Source organism: Littorina saxatilis, linkage group LG7 (genome assembly GCF_037325665.1).
Source record: "Littorina saxatilis isolate snail1 linkage group LG7, US_GU_Lsax_2.0, whole genome shotgun sequence".
In the NCBI taxonomy this organism is placed as follows: Eukaryota; Metazoa; Mollusca; class Gastropoda; order Littorinimorpha; family Littorinidae; genus Littorina; species Littorina saxatilis.
In genome coordinates, this window is record NC_090251.1 from 19,823,678 (window position 1) to 19,847,849 (window position 24,172).

At 45.8% G+C, this 24,172-nt stretch overlaps 1 protein-coding gene across 1 annotated transcript in view; it reads left to right on the forward strand.

The window, feature by feature from the left end:
- Positions 1–24,172, forward strand: part of LOC138970868 (rho GTPase-activating protein 190-like) — a 203,090-nt gene that overhangs the window by 78,767 nt on the left and 100,151 nt on the right. The window contains exons 17-18 of the mRNA XM_070343430.1: positions 12,968–13,166; positions 22,576–22,778. Of these exons, the coding sequence (XP_070199531.1) occupies positions 12,968–13,166; positions 22,576–22,778 (402 nt within the window). The remainder of the gene's footprint in view (positions 1–12,967; positions 13,167–22,575; positions 22,779–24,172) is intronic.

Consider the following 24,172-nt stretch of genomic DNA (forward strand, 5'->3'; position numbering starts at 1 on the left):
ATATATAATTATGTAATGCTGTTGATGATTTGTGAAGCATCATTTCTATGCAATGGAATAAGAAATCAGTGCATCCGTTGGGTTTTTATGAGTCTGACAGTTTGGTTCTGATCAATATTTTCATATCAGCACAAACACAGATAATTGACTTTTTTAATGTTTTCATATGATTTTTTTTTTAAATTAAAAAAATCTGATAATTTGATTATCAAATCATTTCCCCTTCATAGTTAAAGTGTTATTCTGGTTAAAAAAAACCACCCCATTAATTCAAGCTCTACTGTGGTACTAGTTTACCGGGGTACTAGTGAGACTCTTTTACATGCTGTTTTCTCTACATGTAATTTGAGACAAAATGTGGTAATTAAAATGTTGTAACGTTTGAATGGCTAGATGGATTTGTTCCAATTTTGTATATGTTGTTTATGATTTGTGAAGCACCATTTCTGTGCATGGAATAAGAATACAGTGGATTCCTTGTGTTTTTATGAGTCCGACAGTTTCGTTTTGATTCATATCTGCACTAACATAGATGAGTTTTCAAATGATTTTTTAAAAAAAGTCCGGATAATTTGATCGTCAAATCATTTCCCCATCATAGTAAAGTGGTCATTCTGATAAAAACATATGAATTCAGGGTGCACTGTGCTACTTGTTTTTGTATGTACTGGTTCAAATCTTTAAAATGCTGTTTTCTCTGAATGTAATTTTCAGACAAAACGCTACAATTAAAATGTTGCAACTTTTGAAAGGCTTGATGGATTTGTTCAGTTTTTGTATATGTTGTTTATGAGTTGTACAGCATCAGTTCTGTGCATGGAATAAGAGTTCAGTGCATTGGTTGGGTTTTTATGAGTCTGACAGTTAGGATCTCATGTATTTTTCTTATCAGAACTGAACCGGTAACTGAAAATGCTAAATTAAAATAATATATTGCTTAGAAATGCTTTTCGATGCACAGAATTATTAAACACACACATATTGCTGCAAAGAAGAAAAATTGGATCAAAACATGCACTGGTTCACAAACTGCAACATTTTAAAAAAAGCACATTTTATAACGTTTTTTTCACATTTTGGTGAATAAAACCCCCAAAAATTGCTTTTCACTCAAAATTTAAAATGGTTTCCCTTAATTAGGTTATTCTGCTTGCAAAAATCAAACAAGCAGCAAGCTGTTTCCAAAATAAAAAAAAAAAGTGCCCGCCTACCCTGTCTCCCCTTAAAGTATCTGTGTTACGTTTGTCCCTAGTTTCATTCAGTTACACAGGCTTCTTGGCATTGTAACATCTGTTGGATATGGTTGTAGAACATTGATGATACAGTCATGGTAACGTGTGGAGTTAGCTATGGTGGTAGAACATCACTGATACAGTCACAGTTACATGTGAAGAGTTAGCTATGGTGGTAGGACATCACTGATACAGTCATGGTATCGGTAATGTGTGTAGAGTTAGCTATGGTGGTAGAAAATCACTGATACAGTCTTGGTAACATGTGTAGAGTTAGGTACGGTGGTAGAACATCACTGATACAGTCACAGTAACATGTGAAGAGTTAGCTATGGTGGTAGGACATCACTGATACAGTCACAGTAACATGTGAAGAGTTAGCTATGGTGGTAGGACATCACTGATACAGTCACAGTAACATGTGAAGAGTTAGCTATGGTGGTAGAAAATCACTGATACAGTCACGGTTACATGTGTCGAGTTAGCTATGGTGGTAGAACATCACTGATACAGTCATGGTAACATAGGTAGAGTTAGATATGGTGGTAGAACATCACTGTTACAGTCATGGTAACATGTGTAGAGTTAGCTACGGTGGTCGAACATCACTGATACAGTCATGGTAACATGTGTAGAGTTATATATGGTGGTTGAACATCACTGGTACAGTCATGGTAACATGGGTAGAGTTAACTATGGTGGTCGAACATCACTGATACAGTCATGGTAACATAGGTAGAGTTAGATATGGTGGTAGAACATCACTGTTACAGTCATGGTAACATGTGTAGAGTTAGCTATGGTGGTCGAACATCACTGATACAGTCATGGTAACATGTGTAGAGTTAGATATGGTGGTCGAACATCACTGATACAGTCATGGTAACATGTGTAGAGTTAGATATGGTGGTTGAACATCACTGGTACAGTCATGGTAACATGGGTAGAGTTAACTATGGTGGTCGAACATCACTGATACAGTCATGGTAACGTGTATACAGTGGAGTCCGGGTACAACGAATCTCAAGGGAGATACATTTTAGTTCGTAATATCAGTAATTCGCTGTAGAGTTTTCAACCCTAAATGGCCTCAAGACAAGTTTTCCCACTCACCTTCAAATGATCGTCCCATCGATCTTTCCTTGAAGAGTACAATCTCTGCATGTTTTCAACAGCTTCATAATATAATCCATAGAGAGGCATAGTTCAAATGTTCACTTTACTGTAATTTTAGAAGTAAAATTTAAAAAGTCGTGTAAAAGCATGTACCGTATTTTCCGGGTCATAAGGCGCGACTTTTTTCCTCCTCAAAGAAAAAAATCAAAGAGACCGCCTGAGTACCAGTCAAACAACTTGTGATAATGCATGTTTCAGCTACATGTACTAGGTACTACCCTGGCCATGTTTCCTCTCAAGACATCAAAGAGACCGCCCCATAGGTTAAACTCGGTCACTGACCCCGGTGCAGGAAGTGTTTCCTCTCTCAGATATGACAGGGCATAGATGTGTATCAGTACACATCTATGGACAGGGGAACCACCTCTCATAGCTAAAACTGGGTCATTGACCCCTGGGAAGAAGGTCAGTGTCAAGGCATCACAATGGACCTGCCTTTGATCTCGCCGCACACACAGAGCACACATATTTCCACTCTGTATTCTTCCTTTGATGTGCGGCTTATTTTCATTCTTCGACCGTTTGTTTCCAGTATACTTTTACTTGTGTTTGTGTATTTTTGTCTTTGGGGAGAATTATTGACATCAGTTCGTTGTAGCCTTGTGACTTTTAGAGACAAAACGGCTCTGGGGCGATGAAAACGTGTTTGTTATAAGAGGGGTTCGTTATGCAAATGAGTTCAAAAGGTTTGTTGTAGCCGGAAAGTAACAAGTAAGAAATAGAAGGCTGTCTGCCGGGAAATCAATGGCAGTTCGTTAAAAGCGGGATTTCGTTATACCCAGGTTCGTTATAGCTGGACTCCACTGTAGTTAGCTATGATGGTAAAACATCCCTAATACAGTCATGGTAACATGGGTAGAGTTAGTCATGGTGGTCGAACATCACTGATACAGTCACGATACAGGGACGTAGCAGACCCACAACATTTGGTACGGCGAGGGGAAAAAAAGCCGATTTGCTTCCCAGGTCCATTGATCAACGTAATGTGGATGTGTTTGTGAACTCACTGTTTCTTCTCACATCTGCTTTTGTTCTAGTTATTACCCCTGACTGATTTATGAGGATGTGATCATCATCGGATTTCTTTTAAAAAACAAAAAAGTCTAAAATTTGGTACGGCGATCGCCGTACCGCGTCCTACGTCCCTGCGATAACATGTGTAGAGTTAGTATGGTGGTAGAACATCACTGATACAGTCATGGTAACATGGGTAGAGTTAGCTATGGTGGTAGAACATCACTGATACAGTCATGGTAACATGGGTAGAGTTAGCTATGGTGGTAGAACATCACTGATACAGTCATGGTAACATGGGTAGAGTTAGCTATGGTGGTAGATCATCACTGATACAGTCACAGTAACATGTGAAGAGTTAGCTATGATGGTAGAACATCACTGATACAGTTATGGTATCGGTAATGTGTGTAGAGTTGGCTACGGTGGAATAACATCACTGATACAGTCACAGTAACATGTAAAGAGTTAGCTATGGTGGTAGAACATCACTGATACAGTCATGGTAACATGTGTAGAGTTAGCTATGGTGGTAGGACATCACTGATACAGTCACGGTAACATGTGTCGAGTTAGCTATGGTGGTTGAACATCACTAATACAGTCATGGTATCATGTGTAGTGTTAGCTATGGCAGGGGCTCACATCCATGAAAGGTGGCATAGGACAAATGTCCTGGACAATGCAAAAGTGTTAGGACATTTGTCCTGAACAAAAATAAATCAATAGGAAATTTTTTTTTAGTTATGTTTTTTTTTTCGGGAGGCAGCCATCAACCGGCTTGGAGCATTCAGAGTTGCGACCCTTGGAAGCTCTTCTCTATAAAAAGCTTAAAAGTCTTCCCAAGTTTCGTCTGCTTGAAGAGACACATCGCTTCGCAAAACATCGATAAAATAGCAAATCAAAGTACAGCAGTCCCTCTCATGAACGGACACCCTTGGGCCATAGCAAACCTGTCCGTACATTGCAGGTGGCCGGTCACGGGAGGGGTGACAACACCACCCCCTCCCCCATACACTTACACAGAGACACACACACAACATGTTTGAGTCTATGCTAACCACTTCTTGTGGCTACTAAACGATAACAACCAACTCCTAATATTTTGTTAAACGTTCTACAAAAAATGATTTGTATAAATGGTGTTGAAAAGAAGAGAGAAAATAAATCCTCAAGGCAGTGAACGCACTCACCATGCACTGACATCATACGAAAGCAGCCACACAAACACAGCACAGAGGCAGGTGTGCAGATGCTTTGTGAGAATAAGCGTTGAAAACCAGTTTGAATAAAAACCAGCAGATAGAGCTGCATGTCATAATCATTCTTCTTGTCTGGCTTTATTGACTGCATGCCGATCTTGTGGCAGTGACTTTTCACTCTTCAGTGGGAAATACACTGTACACAACACCGCTCTCACTCTCCTACCCTAAGCCCTGACAACTGATCCTTGGAAATTGTTTGGAAGAGTACACCTCTCTATTTCTCTCCAATGCTCTTCCTGCTGACATGCAGTGACACCGGACACCCCACTGAGTTTAGCCAGCTACCCCCCCCCGTCTCCCCCCCCCTCTCTCTTCCCCTCCCCCCAGCCATGTACTGTTTGGTGCTGTGGCCAGAGAGGTGTCACCGGCTAATTGAGGCCAGCTGCACTGTTCACTCAGAGCAAAACCAGTTGACTGTGTCTAACTTTTGACAAAGCAACACAACTGAAGGGTTCACAGATTAGGTAACCGACTCACTGGTCAAGGCTGCGGGGAAACAAGAGTATCTTGTCAATGAAAGAGGTTACACACAGACGCGATGCTGAGAACGGTGGCCGATTTTTCACTCTTTCTCGGAGGGCCTTCATCGACTGTGGCTTCTGTTGCTTACGTCCAACAGACAAGAATAAAGAGCATAGTGCAGTTTCATGTTGGCATCTTCGCATTTGAAAGCAAGAAAGTGCGTGTACTCCACTCCTGATCCAAACTAACCCCCTCCTGATGGGTACACGTGCACCCAAGTTAACAGAGACTGTCATCACGCCTTTGCTGTGTTATCGATTTTGGTGTGGTGGAAATTTGACGATGGTCTGTCCGTACTTTGCAGGTATGACCTGCTGTTGGGACTGAAAATTAGTGTCCGTGTCCACGTTTTGCAGGTGTCCGTTTAAAAGGGGGGGGGCAAATATAGAAGGAAAACACTCTGTGCCGAGCAAATGTGTCCGTACATGTCAGGTGGCCGCTCACGCCGGGGGCCGTACATTGCAGAGACTGCTGTACAGTAAATTGGAAAGTTATATATGAAGTCTTATATCGCGCGCGTATTTCCAGACTCGGACTCAAGGCGCAGGGATCTATTTATGCCATGTGAGATGGAATTTTTTACACAATACATCTTGCATTCACATCGACCAGCAGATTGCAGCCATTTCGGCGCATATCCTACTTTTCACGGCCTATTATTCCGAGTCACACGGGTATTTTGGTGGACATTTTTTATCTATGCCTATACAATTTTGCCAGGAAAGACCTTTTTGTCAATCGTGGGATCTTTAACGTGCACACCCCAATGTAGTGTACACGAAGGGACCTCGGTTTTTCGTCTCATCCGAAAGACTAGCACTTGAACCCATCACCTAGGTTAGGAAAGGGGGGAGAAAATTGCTAACGCCCTGACCCAGGGTCGAACTCGCAACCTCTCACTTCCGAGCGCAAGTGCGTTACCACTCGGCCACCCAGTCACTCGGAAAGTACTAACAATGTCCGGATCAAATGAAAGCATAATCGGAAAATGACCACTAAGTGACAAAAACAATAGGACATATGTCCTCTTGCATGAAAAATGTATAGGACATTTGGAAAAAATATCTGTGTATGTCCGATGTCTGACGTGGATGTGAGCCCCTGCTATGGTGGTAGAACATCACTGATACAGTCATGGTATCGGTAATGTGTGTAGAGTTAGCTATGGTGGTAGGACATCACTGATACTATGAGTTATTTCTAATATGCTGACTGTTAGCAAATGATAACAGACATGTTGAGAAAAAAGATAACAAGCATGAGCCTTTTAGGCGAATGCTGATATCGTTTGTGAGACATGTCTATTATCATTTGCTAACAGTCAGCATATTAGAAATAACGGTTTTATTACCGTTTAATTCGACCAAAAGAAATTTCGAAGCAACCCCGCGAATTAGACAGAACAGCCGCAATGTGAACTTGAGCGCTCCTACCTGATTATGCCTGTCAGTCAAAGAATTCCCATGACCTGGTTCAGCCAATCAGAGTAACACACCTGACGTGATGAATATTCACAGGTCAAATGCGTTTGACACACAACAACCTCACAAGATAAACCATGTTGAATATGCGTTTCGCTTTTTCTTGTTGAACAGAGAGCGACAGATTTAGAACCGACTACAGACGGATGGGAAATGACGTAACGATACACTTGACGTAAAGCGAGTGACGCAATTTCAGTTGATTTTTCCGAACTTTGATCATTTAGATTTCAAGTGAGCGGGTCGGCATTGCACACTCAGAGGATGGGCGGTGCCTTGCTGTTCCATAGAGCACCCACCGACGAAACTCGCTTTAAATTACATATTCTTACTCCGAATCACATAATAGCATTGACGCAGTCAGAGATGCTAAGGTGTCTGAAAAACGCTATCCCGTCTATAGTATAAGGGAAGCAACCCCTACAAAAAAGTAGCAAGCTTGCCACACAGGGTTACCTCCCGTAGTGTGCACTACGTCACCTACTGTATCCACACATGATATCCTCATTCGACTCCTTTCAGCCAGAGAGACAGGTCGTTCTTGATTTCGCTCCTGGTCGGTTTGCTGTCTGCTTGACACCCACCGGCCTTGGTTCCCCGTCTGCTCCTAGCTGTTTCTAGCTGGTGAGATTGTTCCTTGCATTGTTGTTTTGCATTGTTCATTCTGCTGAAAATTTTACGTCCTCTGGACTTATAAATTTGCTCAGTAGTTTGTTGTTGTGGCCGCCATTTTGGTCGCCATTTTTTCTCTAGCACGTGTTGTTTATACTGGTATGTTTGGGTCCGTGCTCGGACTTTGAACGTTTTTTGCCAGTAGCATGTTGTTGTAGCTACCTTTGGTGGCTTGTATTCTAGTGCTAGTTTCGGTTCTGCTGAAGTTTACGTCCTTGAGACTTTGTTACTTTTCAGTAGTTTACTTTCTCACGTCGTCGGTATGGCGGATAGTGAGAAAAAACGGGGGGGGGGGGGGGGGGGGGGGGAGGCCGAGGGTAAGGGCAAGGGCCTGGTAAGCCCAATCCTCGTCTTCCACGTCTTCTGCTAAGAACCCCATATTGCATGTTTCTGATCCTAAGCCTAACTCTGTCTTTTCGGTGCCTATTTCGGTGCCGGAGGAGACTCCTTCTGGCTCTCAGACGTCAGGTTCGGCCGCTAGTGCGTCCGTTCTACCCTTGGTCTACACCAGAGTCTAGCGCTCTGGTGGCTAGTCTTATTTCTGCTTTGCTTCCAGAGATCCGTACCCTCGTCCGTGCACATTTTGCGTGCGGACCCAGTGGCCAGCTCCTTCTCCCTCCCGGGGGTAGGCGACCCTCGCTCGTTGGCTTCTCTGGTGACGCTGGCGTCTTCGGATTCCGGATGTTTTTCCCCGGGTCTTCGCCGCTCACTTGCGTTTCCGGATCGTCGGCCCAGTCTTCTGGCGCCCGTGATGTCTCTGGACTCCACTCGCTGGGACAAGTTTCTCTTCTTGGCCGGCACTCGGTGGCTTCCGCTTGCGGGAGTGCACCTGAGCATGTCCCTTCGGGGATGCGGCCAGTACAAGGTATGTGCCCGCAGCAGCCGTTTTCGGCAGCTGCTCTTCCGGTTCCCGGAAGTAGTGCCTCGTCGGAAAGCGGACAGACCATGGTCCCATCCGGCTCGAGCTGCGCTATACGTTAGCAGTCGTTCGCGACAGCTTCTCTTCCGGCTTCTGCCGGAAGTGTTGGTTCATCGGTTGCGGACAGCCCATGGTCCCTTCCGGTTCGAGCCTTACCCTTTTTCAGCAGCCGTTTCCGGCAGCTTCGCTTCCTGCTTTGGCAGGAAGTGTAGGTCAAACGGGTAGTGCACAGGTTACTGTCACTTCCGGTTCCGGCCTAGGGTTTCCGGGCTTCAGCTCGCAGGCTCCTCAGCACCAGCTATGACATAGCTCTGCTGTTGCTTCTGCACTTCCGGCTCCTCCCGGATTTTCCGGTTCAGTTCCCGCTGCTGCCGTTTGGTCGCCGGTGAATTTTGGACATGGCTCGCCCTCTGGGCATACAGGCTTCGTGCCTCTGTGGGGACAGCAGCATCCACACACTTCGGTGGTGGCCGCTAGCTCCTCTCTACCACTGTCTTCGGTTTTCGATGCCTCTCAACTTCCTCTCAGTCAGGATATGAGTACCATTGATTGCCAACAGGACGGACTTCAGGCTTCAGGCCTCCCCTCTCAGCGTCACTTGTTGGGTTCTTTTGGCTTTGAGCCATCCCCTTCGGTTGTCGCTTCGGACTCCAGGTCCGTTGACGATGAGCAGACGCTCTCGAGGGCTCCGGCCAGCTTCAGGGTTACGCTCGAAGCTGCCGCGGAAGTCCCTTCACGCTATTTTCCGGAAGGAACTTCGTCTTCGGCGTCCGGCCGTCGGCGATGGCTGACTTCCGGTTGGCGAAAGAGGAAGATAGCTACTTCCGGTTTGAAGAATCACCCACACCTTTCCAGCACTGAGAATTCGGTTATCTAGAGCAGCCATCTATAAATAGCCCAGCCAGCTGCACACAGCGAGCCAGCCAGTCAGCTGAGGGTCAGTGCCAGCAACAAACTGCCCTGTCTGACCGTAGCTGTAATACTCTTACTTACAACTTTATTTAATGATAGCTGAGCCGTTTGTTGCATTTTTTTCTTGAAATTTGACACATGACCAGATCGATTTCTGCAGATACCACTCAATGCAATTGTAATCCCATTTGAATTTGGTAAGAAGTATTTATCAGTACTAAATGATTGAGGTGCTTTGGTGTGTTTTGAAAGTGTTAGCACAGAAGTTTGTCATCATTGAAAAATAGCGTCATACACACTTTTACTACAGACATGATACAGTTTTGTTTTAGATGCAACAAGCATGCTAAACACAGTACAGCAAGCAGAATGAATGAAGCAAGCCTTACCTTTGCACCAGAAAGTAGAATGAATAACTGCTAATCCAATACACCTGCTCTCCATTGTATTGGCATCAAAATAAGCACAGTCCACACAAAAACAACAAAATAAAACAGCACAGATACCAACACATTCACTTTCCTTTAGATAAGGCACATATTCATTCCAGTAGTGCTTGCTTTCCACAGAACAGAGAGCACAGTGAGTGGGAGTAGACACTCGTCCCAAAGTACTGACCAAACCCATGACCCCCCCCCCCCCCCTTCCCCCCTTTTTCCCCACAGGCAAGTCTTGCTTCCCTAGAACTGTTTATTGCAACCAGCAGCATAGCAACTCTGCCAACAGGTCTAAGTTCCAGCAAAGCTACAAGATTAGAGGGAACTGAGATATGGGGGCATTTGTTTTAACATCTGGAGTCCATTTCCTGCTTAGTGCCAAGGGGCCAGTTTCACTTGAAGCTGCCTACTATCAATTACAGTGGGGATAAACATCCCTGGCTGGACACACAGCAAGCTAATTGCCTGGCTGACAGACTGGTGCAAGATAGTGGGGCATTAGAATGAAGGGAATGTGTTGTAAATCTCCCAGAAACAGCACTCGCCAGAGATAGTGATATTCTGCTGGCCGCCATTTTGAATTTCCATTGCCCTGGTAACCAGTCAGTGCGGGCGCACTGGCAGGAACAACTGGGTCAGCTAGGCCGCGAACCGAATTCTGACCTGCACAGCGCGGCTGAGAAGGTGTGCACCATCAGTAGCTTTTCAACTTTCTCGTCTTTTCGCCAAACCCGCTCCTTCAGGCAGCGGGTTGCCTCCGGTGTCAGTTCTGTTGCTGGTTCCTCACGGTTCAGCTCCGGATCTGGCGGTGGAATACCTTGCCGCTCCTGCGCAGGCTTCCTCCTTCGTGCCCTTAGCGGCTCAGAGGAAGTTGCCTTGGCCAAGGTCGTCACGGAACCGGCTGTCGTCTTTTGCCCTACTGCGTGTGCCGTTACCGGTCACGCCGGAGCTTCTTCCGCTTGTTACGAAGCCGTTGAGGAAGGATTCTGTTCTGCCGCTCTCTGAGCAGACTCTCCTATCCTCCGAGGAAGTGGGCCGACAGCTTTTGGAACTCAGTTCCATTTCCGAGACTCTCCTGCGGGCGCTTTCTCGCGCCCTGACAGATTCCTTGGCGCCCTTTACCCTTAGTAAAGAGCAGGACGCGGAGGGCGTGTCCACACTCCTCTCCACACTGGCAAGGGTGAACGAGGAACAGATGAGGCTGTCCTCTCTGCACTGTTTCATGCGGTCTCGTGCAGAAGGGACTTGTTTCTCGCCCACTCCCAGTTTTCTGAGGAGTCGACGAGGAACACACTCAGATCGTCACCCTTGGTGGACGGTTCTCTCTTCGGCAACCTGGCCTCTGATGCCACCCCCAATGAGGCGTTCCCGGCTTCACCCCCTCTCCCCGCCCTCCACCTTGGTGATGGCGGGGGGCCTTGCACGGGCACTTTCGCATTGGCTGACTTCCTCCTCCTCTTTGGAGGTCGTAGATCAGCGATCGCCTCGACTCTCAAACAGATTGGTCATACCATCAACGTTAGTGGAGTCGTCGCTGGAGTTTTTAAGGGCGCGTCCCTCGAGGACGTCAAGCGCTCTTCTTTGCCCACGCGGGACCTTTTCCTGGTCCTAGGGTTTTTACCCTTGGCGGACTTTGAGCCTCTGGGAGACTCCAGTCTCTCTAGCCTTACACGTAAGGCTCTGTTCCTGCTACTTCTGGCCTTTGCTCGCAGAGGTAGCGGAATCCACGCTCTGTCCGGCAGTCCTCAGGACATTGCCTGGGAGCAGGATGGTTCCTGGTCCTTGCGTTTTCGCGAGGCTTTTCTGGCCAAGAACCAGACACCAGGCCAGCCTTCACCGTGAGTTCTGGTGAAGCCGCTCTCCCATATTTTGGGCGCAGGGCGACCCGGATATGGTTAATTGTCCGGTTAGGGCCATGGAGGCCTATCTGGCGCGCATCCAACCTATTCGTTCGAGCTCGCAGAAGCTCTTGTTCATTTCTCTGAACACGTCTCTGGATAGGGCCATTACGAGGACTACCTTGGCCAGGTGGGTGTAGGCTCTCATTAAGCAAGCCTATATGGGAGCCTGTCACGAAGGGGGGGGGGGGGGGGGCTCAGCCTGTCTTCCCCCTCGACTCAGCCTGAGTACACGAATCCAGGGCATGGGCCTCCTCCTTGGCCGTTTTACGGTCTCGGAGATTAGACGACGTCTTGCGCACAGCCTACTGGCGCTCGGACGACGTCTGTATTAATTATCTACCAGAGAGGCATCGCTGCGGTTTGCCGGGAGGGATCACGGTCCCTCCCTGCCTTGGTGGCAGCGGGGCAATGCCTCTCCAGAACATAAGAGTGAGTTTGAACTTTTTTGATCTTACCCACCACCTTGTTGGAGTTATCTGCTATTATGTGATTCGGAGTAAGAATATGTAATTTAATCGAAAATTTTTTATTTAAATTTTCATTTGATTAATATACTTACCCGAATCACATAGATAATTCCCTCCCACCTTCCCCGCTTTTAGTTTCTATGTATTCTAGAAGTCGAATGAGGATATCATGTGTGGGTACAGTAGGTGACGTAGTGCACACTACGGGAGGTAACCCTGTGTGGCAAGCTTGCTACTTTTTTGTAGGGGTTGCTTCCCTTATACTATAGACGGGATAGCGTTTTTCAGACACCTTAGCATCTCTGACTGCGTCAATGCTATTATGTGATTCGGGTAAGTATATTAATCAAATGAAAATTTAATTAAAAATTTTCGATTTCGGTATTTTTTTTAGATAAAGAGAGTATTATCTGACAGCATTTGAAGTGTCATTCTTTAGAATAAATCACGCTGATATTGTTGATTTAAATTTTTACTTTGTCTTGTTAATTTTTAGTTTGATAAACAAAAAGGGTCCCTGCCTGAACGTTATAACATTTAGAGGGTCACCTAGAATCCATCCTGATTGGTCAAAAAGCCATTTGGGGCACTGAATTGGTAATAAACAGGGCTAACACCTCCGATTCTCACCGAAAATCCGTGTTTTTTTTTAACTTTAAAACCGGTAAATCCGGTTTCTTAAAGTAAAATTTTAAACAAAACTTATTTGTTTTAGTTTGGATGGTTGATGGAGGCAACATGTGTATTATTCTATAATTTATTAACATTCATTTTCGTACCAGGAGAGGCTGTTCTTTGCCTCTACAAGATAAAATTTAAAAAAAGCTTCAGCATGCCGCCGTGGACCCTGGCCTTTCAGGTTTTTCACTTTTGTGTGTGTTAGCCCTGGATACAGTCACTGTATCATGTGTAGAGTTAGCTATGGTTGTAGAACATCACTGATACAGCCATGGGTGTTGTTGTCCACAGCAGCAGCCTACCTGCCCTTTTTCCGCGAGGTGTTGGAACTGCGAGAACAGTCAGAAGCAGCATGCATGGTACCGGTGGATGAACCATGTCCTCCAGCATATGAAGATGACCGTGTGACCTACATGGACCGTCGGCCTCCAGCCCCACTGCCCAAGTACTACGACACCTATCAGACAGCCAAAAGTAGCACCAGTAACAGGTATACTGCCATGCAGGTTTTCATTTTTTTTCATTTTATTTGTCAATAACACTGTGTGCATCCTGAGTTTTGCAGTTTCAAAACGACATGAAGAGTAGGTTTAAGGCCGGGACATAATTTACCCACTCCTTTACACACACAAAACAGGAAAGCAGATGTATTATCAAGGCAAACTATTTCAGAACATCAATATCATATCTGTGAAAATGTTTAGGCTCAAAGTTGCATATATGTATTAACATCCATATCAGCCGTCTGTATGGGGAAAAAATGTTTGATACTCTTTTTATTTGCTTTGCTTTGACTGTGTGTTATATTTCCCCTTATTACTGTGGCAAGCCAAGGCCAGTCCCTATCTTGGCTGAGACAGTTAAAGCTTTCAGGCCTGGGAATGATACGTCTTTCGTCGTAAATACGACGAATTCCTTTTCTAATTGCGACGAGTTGAATTTCTGCTACGACAAAACCACTGTTTGCTATAAAAAAAAAAAAAAAATTCTCAAACGGTTGCGATTCCTACTTGGTCCGTTTACGATCATACCATTCGCTCAAGCTAACAGGCATTTCCAGCCTGAACGCGTCGTTATTACCATGTGCTTCAATCACAGAGTCTTTGCGCCTAGGACAGAATCAGATATTTGAAAACTGTGGAAGAAATGGCCTTCAGGACAGATGTTGTTGACCGAGGGGGCACTTTCAGCGATGAAGGAATGCGTTACAAGTGGAATTGGGCGTGGGTCGATCGTGATTTTACATTCGAGAAGCCAACGCAGAAAGATACACAGGCGTTCAAACCAACCCGGTATGGCACCTGGATAAAAAAACTTCGCCAAACAGATGCTACTGTGTCCTTTGTAGAAAGAAAATCAACTATTCAAACAAGGGTTTCGACGCAATTCCAAGGCACTGTTCAACCGACATTCATCTCGAAAAAGTTACAAGCCAAGCGTCCAACTCGTCTCTCCCAGGAAACCCTCCCGCGGATACATTGAATTGAATTACATATTCTTACTCCGAATCACATATAGCATTGACACAGTCTGAGATTTTAAAGGGAAGCAACCCCATCACCAAAAGGGCTAAAACTAGCCATGGTAATGAGCCATACTCTGAGAGTTACCTCCCATTGGTATGTACTACATCACTACCCCTATCACCACGTGTCTAAGATCATACGACTTTTTCAGCTCTTGAGAGAAGGTTGTTGATTTTTTGGCTCTCTCGTGGCTGTGCTGTTTGGTGTTTGTTTGACACCCACCTGCCACTTACCCGTCTTACTTGCCTTCTGCTTCGTTAGTTGGTGAGCTCTTTCCTTTTTGGTCATTATTTTGACAAGAATGTTGATGTAGTTGCTGACTTTTCGTCCGTTTTTAGACTTGTAAATTTTTCAGTAACTTATTGTTGGGCCTCCATTTTTGTTGGTCAGCATGGCTGACAGCGATAAAATGTGGCAAGGCCTATGTAATGGTGAGGTAAATCTTATATTACCTCCTTACTTGCTTTCTGCTTCGTTAGTTGGTAAGCTCTTTCCTTTTTGGTCATTAGTTTGACAGGAATTTCGCTGTAGTTGCTGACTTTTCGTCCGTTTGGACTTGTAAATTTCCAGTAACTTATTGTTTGGCCGCCATTTTTGTGGGTCAGCATGGCTGACAGTGATAAACATGGCAAGGTTTATGTCATGGATCCACCAGACCATTGGTAATTGTTGTTGTTTCGAACTAAGCATGTAATACCGCTATGTCCGTTAATTATTATGCCCCAATTGAACATGTGTTTTGGGGGCAGTTAAGTATGTCTTTGACTTCTTTTCTTCTTGCTTTCCCTCTTTTAGGCATCGGAGCATGGTGCCCTGGTGTCTATACTGCTTAGCTCTTTATTTCCAGAGTTCCGCAGTTTGGGAGAGAAGAATTGCATTCTACGCCGTTTGCCAGCGTCGTTTTTCCCCCGTCCGTGGGTGACGCTCGTTCCTTGGCGTTCTGTGACGTTGCCGTCTGTGACGTTTTCCGGGGATCAGCTTCCTGTTTTTCGTCGTCTACTGCCGTGGTCGGCATGGACGGTAAGTTGAACTGGTCCAACAGCCCTCGTGAGGCGACCGGACGCTCCCTTTTGGGAGACAGTTCTCTGGGGCACTTTCACAACTTGCATTCTTCTCTTCTGTCTCCCCCGATGTCTCCCCCGTGGGCTCGCGCGTTTCAGAACAAGGGCGGCAGCCGTTCTCGGCTGCTGCGCTTCCGGTTCCCACCGGAAGCATAGGTCCCCCACCACATGTACACTCCGATGTCTGTGCTGGGGTTGACCGGAGACTGGCCTCCGGGCTTTATGGCTTCCGGCCTCAGTCTACGCAGCCCTCGTTTCCGCATTGTGCGGCTTCGTTGGTTGCATTTCCGGCTTCGTCCGGATACACAAAAACTTCTGCTCTGTCTCCCCCGAAGTTCTACGCGTTCACGGGCGTTTCAGAGCAAGGGACGGCTGCTGCGCTTCCGGTTCCCACCGGAAGCATAGGTCCCCCACCACATGTACACTCCGATGTCTGTGCTGGGGTTGACCGGAGACTGGCCTCCGGGCTTTATGGCTTCCGGCCTCAGTCTACGCAGCCCTCGTTTCCGCATTGTGCGGCTTCGTTGGTTGCATTTCCGGCTTCGTCCGGATACACAAAAACTTCTGCTCTGTCTCCCCCGAAGTTCTACGCGTTCACAGACGTTTCAGAGCAAGGGACGGCTGCTGCGCTTCCGGTTCCCACCGGAAGCATAGGTCCCCCACCACTTGTTCACTCCGTGGTCAGTGCTGGGGGTGACCGGAGACTGTCCTCCGGGCTTTATGGCTTCCGGCCTCAGTCTACGCAATCCTCGTTTCCGCATTTTGTGGCTTCGTCGGTTGCATTTCCGGCTTCGTCCGGATACACTGTTCCTCTTCCTGGTCTTTCCGTACGGATGTCGGTGAGTGAGGAACAGCGGCCGGCCTTCGAGCATTCAGGTTCACCTCGGCCGGAGCAGTCGTCACTCCACCCTTCGGGTGGGATGGCTTCCGTCCATTCAGTTCCGTCGGCTTCGGACGTTCACTCGGCTTTTCCTTACCCTCACACCAGTCAGGGTATAAGCAGACATGGGACTGGTCCGAATTTTATCGGAATTCCGATATTTTCCTTAGCTCACAGACAATTCTTGAGATCGATGCAAATTCGTTGAAAAAAAAAAGGGGGGGGGGGTGGTGGTATGAACCGTTCAGCTGAAGCTGTCTGCGTCTGAAGTCAGTGCATTCGCACCCCAGCACTCGCGTGAACACATAGCAGTATCATGGGTCGCGTTTGATTGGCTGTCGATCTCCGACGATTATCGCCTAGGCCTAATTATTCACCGATGGCGGTTTTTTCCCGTTATTTTCCGGAAGGTGCATCAGCTGTTTCGGCTTCCTCTTTGGTTGCCCCTTCGGCGATGTCAGACTTCCGTTCCGCGAAGGAGGAGGATTCCTGCTTCCAGTTCGAAGAGTCCCCTTCTGTGGCATACCATCTTTCGCAGGTTTTGGCGAAGCCATCTCATGCCTGAAGTGGTATTCCTTCTGTCCCTGTTCCTCTTCTTGTTCCTCAAGGCAAGTTCCGGAACAGGCTCAGCCTTGGCTAGCTACGGCTACACAGGCTTCTACTTTTGTTCCTTCTGTGTTTTGGAAGTTCATCTTGCCTAATTCTTGTCGGAACTTGCATTCGTCCTTTGCTCTTCCGCGGTCACCTTTACTGGTGACGCAGGAATTGCTTCCTCTGCTGGTAAAACAGATTATGAGGGACTCGGTTGTGTCAGTACCAGAACACACCCTTGTCCCTTCAGAGGAGGTAGGACGTCAGTTTTTGGAACTTGTATCCTTTCGGAGACGATCATCAGAACTCTTTTGACCGATTAGCTCGATCTGTTTACACTCAGTGTAGATCAGGATGCTGATGACGTCTTCACTCTTCGTTCAGCCTTTGCTAGGGTGAATGAAGAGCAGATGCTACTATCCTCCCTTCACTTTGCTCACGCAGTTTGGTGTCGGAGGGATTTGTTCTTCTCGCACTCGCAGTTCACGGATCAGGTACGAGAAACTCCTTGAGAGCATCTCCGGTGGTAGAGGGGTCTCTTTTTGGTCATTTGGCGCTTGACGCTAGACAAAAGGAGATCCAGTCGAACAGAGGACATCAGTTCTCCGACTTCTCTCTACAAGGGTTGAAACAGAGCAAGCCTACTCAACAGAAGCAGGCCCAGTCCTCTGCTCAACCCAAACTGGCAGCCTAAGAGCAAGCTCATCCTGGTTTTCGTGGTTCGAGAAAAGAACTGCTTCGGGAAGGGGGAGGGGCTTCTCTAACGGCAAGCCCCACCTCCAATGAAGTGCTCCCGATCTCACCCCACCTTCCGCCCTTCACTTTAGTGATGGCGGGAGGTCCCCTCCCGGGCACTTTCGCATTGGATGGTCTCTATACACAGCCAATGGATTGTGGGACTGTGAGGTCGGGCGACTTCAATCGATCTGACGGGTGCATATTTTTATTCTTATGCATCAGTCTGATTTTAACACAGCGAGCTAGGTCCACCAGCTCGAGCTCCCGCTGAGGTCTCTTTTGGTCGGATCTAGGGCTGGCCTTCGGGTATACTGGCTTCCGGCCTCAGTCAGTGTAACAGTCGTTTCAGCCACGGGCTGCTGCTTCTGTCGCACTTCCGGCTAGCTGGAGAGGTTGTTTCTCTTACCGACGTCATAGTTACGTCAGGGTTTCTTAGAAACAACGGCTGACCTATGTGGTCCTTGTTTGTCTTTCGCCGAGTCCGACTCTGTCTTTCTCTAGCGATCAGACTTGTTCTGGTGTTTCGTCCAAACTTAAGGTGCGCTTGAGTTGGCCTCGGAGGTAACATACAGATTTTCTGAGGGGGCATTGTCTTTGGCAATGTAGGTTTGAGGAGTCATCCTTTATGGCTTTCCATCTCTGTCAGTTTTGGCTAGTCCTCTCCTTCTGGCAGAGGGCTAGCTAATGTTCCGGTTTCTTTGCTGTGGGCTCATAGCCCAGCATCTTTTTTGGCAGCTGAAACTTTCGTTTCTTTCGTTTACCTGCATACGGTGGGTACTTCGGAACAATGGCTGTCCTACGGGCATCACGGCTCTCAGCCTTGCTTGGCCTGTGCAATTGTCTCCTGCATTTCGCTGTGTGACTATGGCATTTCCGGTTCCTGTGACTGCGGATTTTTAATCTTTCTTTCTTCACCCTCATCCTGAGCATGAGGTGAGTCAGAACGACTTCTGTTAGGTCGGGTTTCCTTTTACAGTCACCCTTCTACCACAGGCAACTATGACTTCGGCGTTTGCCCGTTGATCTCTGCGTCAGGCCCTCAGTCTTTCAGAGGTAGACAGACGCGTTCTGGTTTTTCGCCCAAACTCAGGAAGGCTCTTGATTTGGCCGCGAAGGTAAACTTCCAGTTTTTTCCTGAGAACACTTTGTCTCGGGAGGCTTTTGACGGGTCGGTTTCACTGTTTTCCGTGTATGCTTACCAGTCTTGTTTTCTGTTTTGGGTTCTTGATTCACATTCAATTACCTACAAGCAGACTGAACTGCGGACACTATGGCTTTTAGCCATTTTGTTCATGGTCACCGGTCACACCAGGCTTCGACCGCTGTGACTTCCGCACTTTTGGTTGCTTACGCACAATTGTAAGTAGCTGCTTCCTCGTACTATCTCTCTCTGCTTTTGCATGAACGGGTAGAGGATAACTGGTGACCATCTCTTTTGAGGGCAGCGAGACTGCTGGTTACGGTACCCTTCTCAAGCATGCTTTATGGGTGATGATGTCAAAGATCGCAGTCAGGTTTTTCTTTGACGTTTTTTCTGTCACTACCCAGGAGTACTATGATTCTTGCCTTGGTTAGATTGGACTCTAACGCAGAGAAGCAGTACAGAGTGCCTTGGAGGGTGAGCGTTTCTTCACGTTCTTGGAACTTTAGGAATGCTTATGCTCTTTATTGAGTTGTTCCCATCGAGTTGGACTCTGGTACCTTGTACTCAGGTGTCTCTCTCGTTGCAAGCCCCTGGAGCAATTTTTTGATTAGTGCTTTTGTGAACAAGAAACAATTAACAAGTTGCTCTATCCCATCTCCCCCCCTTTCCCCGTCGCGATATAACCTTCGTGGTTGAAAACGACGTTAAACACCAAATAAAGAAAGAAAGAAAGGTGTCTCTCTCTTTCTTTGGGTGGAGATCGGTCACTCTTCTCTTGAGCTGACCCCTATCTCACAGGCCTTGTCGGGCATTGGCATTTCCTTACAATAGAAAGGGGGGGGGGGGCAGATTGTCTTTCCCCTCTACTCGGCTCGGGTTCATTTAATCCAGGGCTTGGGGTCTCTTCCTGTGCCGTTTTTACGGTCCAGGGGTTTGGACGAAGTGCTGGGCACAGCTTACTGGCTCTTTGAAGTTGTCTTTAGCAAGTTTTGCCTGAGAGACATCTTGGCTGTCAATCAGGATGATTCTCGGGTCCCTTCCTGACTTGTTGGCAGCGGGCCAGTTTCTGGCAAGGTTTTTTAGAGTGAGTTAGATTTTTCTTTCCCACCGCCTTGTTGAAGCTATGTGCTATATGTGATTCGGAGTAAGAATATGTAATTTAATCGAAAATGTTAAAAGTAAATTTTCATTTGATTAATGTACTTACCCGAATCACATAGTTTATGCCCTCCCACCTACCCCGCTTATGGTTTTTTACATTTAGTCAAGTTTTGACTACCGTATTTGACGGACTACAAGCCGCGACTTTTTTTTTTAAAAAATCGCATTGCGGCTTATAAAAAGATGCGGCTAAAACGTTACCTAAACTTGAATAGCATTCACCTAATGGAAGTCGCCGCGGATTTTCATTTCGCTCGATTAGCGATTACCGGTACTTTATTAGCTCTCTACTCAAGACTCGGCGCTTTTCTCTTTCTTTCGCGAATCTTCGTTTGTCAACAAGTCGTCGTGACAAGATAGCGTACAGAGAAACACCGGATGTATCAGGATCTCGCGCGCATGCGAGATTTCGTTTTTTTGTGTCTCGCGATAGTTGGAGGAGCAAGAGCCGCCATGTTGTGTTTTCGTCTGCTCGAAATGTGCGCAAAAGTCATAAATCATCCCAAAAAAAGCTTATTCCGGGCGGGACTACATGTGTGTGTTGGTTACAAATTGTGTGTGTGATATTTTTCTTCAAACTTTTTCACTTTTCTTCTTTGTTTCACATGTTTATTCTTGGAGCCGATTTCGCCAAATACCGTACTTTCGTTTGCCTGGTTGTTTTGATTGATTGACACGATCTGATTATATTTTTTTCGACGGCGGCTAATATAGTGACGCGGCCTATACGTGGCTCGTCCCAATTTTTTTGTTAAAAGTCGGGGGTGCGGCTTATAAAACGGTGCGTCTTGTAATCCGTCAAATACGGTAAATGTTTTAACGTAGAGGGGGGAATCGAGACGAGGGTCGTGGTGTGTGTGTGTGTGTGTGTGTGTGTGTGTGTGTGTGTGTAGAGCGATTCAGAGAAAACTACTGGACCGATCTTCATGAAACTTGACATGAGAGATCCTGAGTATGGTATCTCCAGACGTTTTTTTCATTTTTTTGATAAATGTCTTTGATGACGTCATATCCGGCTTTTCGTGAAAGTTTAGGCGGCACTGTCACGCTCTCATTTTTCAACCAATTTGGTTGAAATTTTGGTCAAGTAATCTTTGACGACGCCCGGACTTTGGTATTGCATTTCAGATTGGAGACTTAAAAATTAATTAATGAGTTTGCTCATTAAAGTTGTCATTAAAATTGATTTTTCGCAAACAGATTTAAAATTGATTGCATCGTATTTTTCATCGCATTCTGAATCTAAAAATATATACATATGTCATGTTTACTCTTAAAATGTGATCACAATTAACGAAAATAGATTAATTAGTCTCACGATTAAAATTTAAGAAATCGATCCAAAAATGATTTCATCTTATTCTTTATCATTTCCTTATTCCAAAAACATATAGATATGATAGGTTGTATTCAAAACAAGCTCAGAAAGTTAACAAGAATACAGAAAAGCGCGCTTTCCTGCTTAGCACAATACGCTACCGCGCTAATCTGGCGTGTCAATATCACTACGTTTTGCACGTGGGAGGTGAGCGATTTCCTTCACGCGGGGATTGACGAAGCTGTACTGTCTTGGTGAAAAAATACAGTGCGATCAGTTTCATCCCGTGAGTTCGACAGCTTCACTAAATGTAGTAATTTCGCCTTACGCGACTTGTTAGTTCTTTAAAGCCGTATGATCTTGGACACGTGGTGATAGGGGTAGTGATGTTGTACATACCAATGGGAGGTAACTCTCAGAGTATGGCTCATTACCATGGCTATTTTTAGCCCTTTTGGTGATGGGGTTGCTTCCCTTTAAAAATGTTAGACGGGTAGCCTCTTCAGACCTTAGCATCTCAGACTGTGTCAATGCTATATGTGATTCGGGTAAGTATATTAATCAAATGAAAATTTACTTTTAAAATTTTCGATTATGGTGTCCACCCCCTGTTCAAGAATGTGAAACAGAAAGAGACTGAGGTACACCTTGAGCCCCTGGTTCCTCTGCCTGACCGAAGAGATAATATCCATGCCTTGACAGTTGGATTTGTGGCTAAAGAACATGGCCAAAGCTTCAACTGAAAATGATAACCGAAAAGTTAACAATAGAGAGGTGAGGGAAAATAAAAAGGATGCTCTTGGAGCCAAGCCAGGTCCTGCTCAGTCAAAAGCAGCAGGCAAGCGTTTGCTGATGGACAGTGCCACACAGTCAAAGGCTCAGCACTCTAAGCAGTTTGACTGCCAGTCTAGCCAAGAATCCTCTGCCAAGAAACAGAAGAGAATTGACAGGTTTTTTTGGGCTTATAGCTGCGCCCTCTCTCTAAAGTGTGTGACTTAGTGTACATAGGACTCTATATGCTGAGTTTGGTGTTGGATTTTATGCACAGTAGCTTGATTTCACAGGAACAGAGACAAATGTTTCAAGACATTGTAGGAATTTGTATGCTTAGTTTGGTGTTAGATTTTATGCTTACTACCTGTTCACTGGATGGAGTATGCTGCAAGATCATCTTGAGGTAATGAGCTTTTGATTTTTACTTCCCAGAGCAAGGATAAAAGTATTAAAATATGGAAAGGTTACCTCTTGAACTGCATTTTTCTTTTGATTGATGTTTACTTTTTGTGTAAGAAAAGAGCCTCTGTGTGCCCTTAAAAATGCTTAAAATGCAAAAATATTTAGGGGGCCTTCGCCCCCCTGAACCCCCACCAGGGCGCTGCCCCTGGACCCTGGCCGAGATCTCACTACTCCCAAACCACTTTTACTCATTCCCAGGCCTGAGCTTTGTGTAGTTGTTTTTTGTGTGGTATATTTTTTTTAGTCAAAGTACAGACTCGGAACCAGTGTACGATCAGCCCAACCTTTACCAGAGTCGGTACTCTGACAGCGAGCATGAGCGAGCATCGTCGGCTTCCCCTCTGGCGTCCGATGACATCTACAGTGAGGTGCAGCCAGAAGACAGCACGCCTGATGAACACCTGGTCAGACCAAGCTTTGTGCGTACGCGCAGGGACCATTTCAAAGGTCAGTCATCTTTCATTTTTCCCCTTTATCCTCTCTGTAAGATGTGTCTGAACATTACAAGTTTTATGAAGACTGGCATTTTGGTTTAAATTACTGAGTCAAAATTGAGTCACATACCCACACCACACCACACCACAACACAACACAACACAACACAACACAACACCACACCACACCACACCACACCACACCACACCTACACCCACACCTACACCTACACACACACACACACACACACACACACACACACACACACCTACCTATGATAATTAAATCATCAATAAATCAACCAGACTTTGTATGGCCCATGTTACGTCTTTCAGCAACAATTTTGTGTATTGTTATATGTGCAGCTGCAGATTGGTAGCTGGTAATGTGGGAGAGATCACCTTGAACTTGACCTTTTCTTTATCTTGTTGCTGTTTGCTTTTCTTTCAGTTGTGATTCTACTCTCTGCTTCTAATAGTGAAGACATGAGAGTAGAAATGTTTGATTGTTATTTTATGCTCTTGTTACAAAGCGTGGGCTGTGAATGACCAAGAAAGGAGAAGAGTAAGAAGTTTCCCTCTTGCCTACAAGGCCAGCTCAAGTGGAGATGAGGGTGATTGCGTTGATTCGTTCAGTTGATTGTGGATTCATTTAAGGACTAATGGAGGAAATGCTGCCTTGACCTTGTTCACTTGACGTTCGTTCATTCTAATCTGCCTGTCAGTGTTTTTATTCTGTCACTGTACTGAAAACTTGTGCTTCCAGAGAGCAGGTCCTACTGACAACAATGACATGTATTGTTTCATGTAGTTGTAGTTTTGGTTTTTTTGCCATTTTTCCAACCATCCCCACCTCCACCAAGAAACTTATGTATCCACCTGCTTAGAAGTAAATTGACTGTTTCATTAATTTTTTCCGCTTACTATCAGCACAAGTTGTATTAAATTACATATCTTATCCCAACTCACATATAGCAATTTACTTCAGTCTAGTGCTAGAACGCTGCATCGCATCACCTTGGTAACAAGGGAGGCAACTCTAAAAAAAAGCCACCTTGACCCATAAACAGGACAAAGTCACGTGACTTCCTGACCTTGCCGCCATATTGAACTTATTCTCTACTCAGCGCTTCGTGGCTACGGACGTGCTTTGCTTCGCTTAGGCTTTTCAGCCTTTCGTCTGACTTTTGCTTGGGTCAGACTTCACCTTGGTTTTCCTTGCACGTCCCTCTTCTCTTATTTTGTGTTTGGGGTGAGCATTTTAGCATTTTTCTGTCGTTTTTGCTTGACTCAGGTCGTTTCTGCACTTAGACATTTTTTTACACGCTTTCGTCCGCCATGTCGGATAGCGGTAAGAAGAAAAGTTCTAAGCAAGTGGCGGAGACTTCTCCTGTTAAGAAGCCTTCT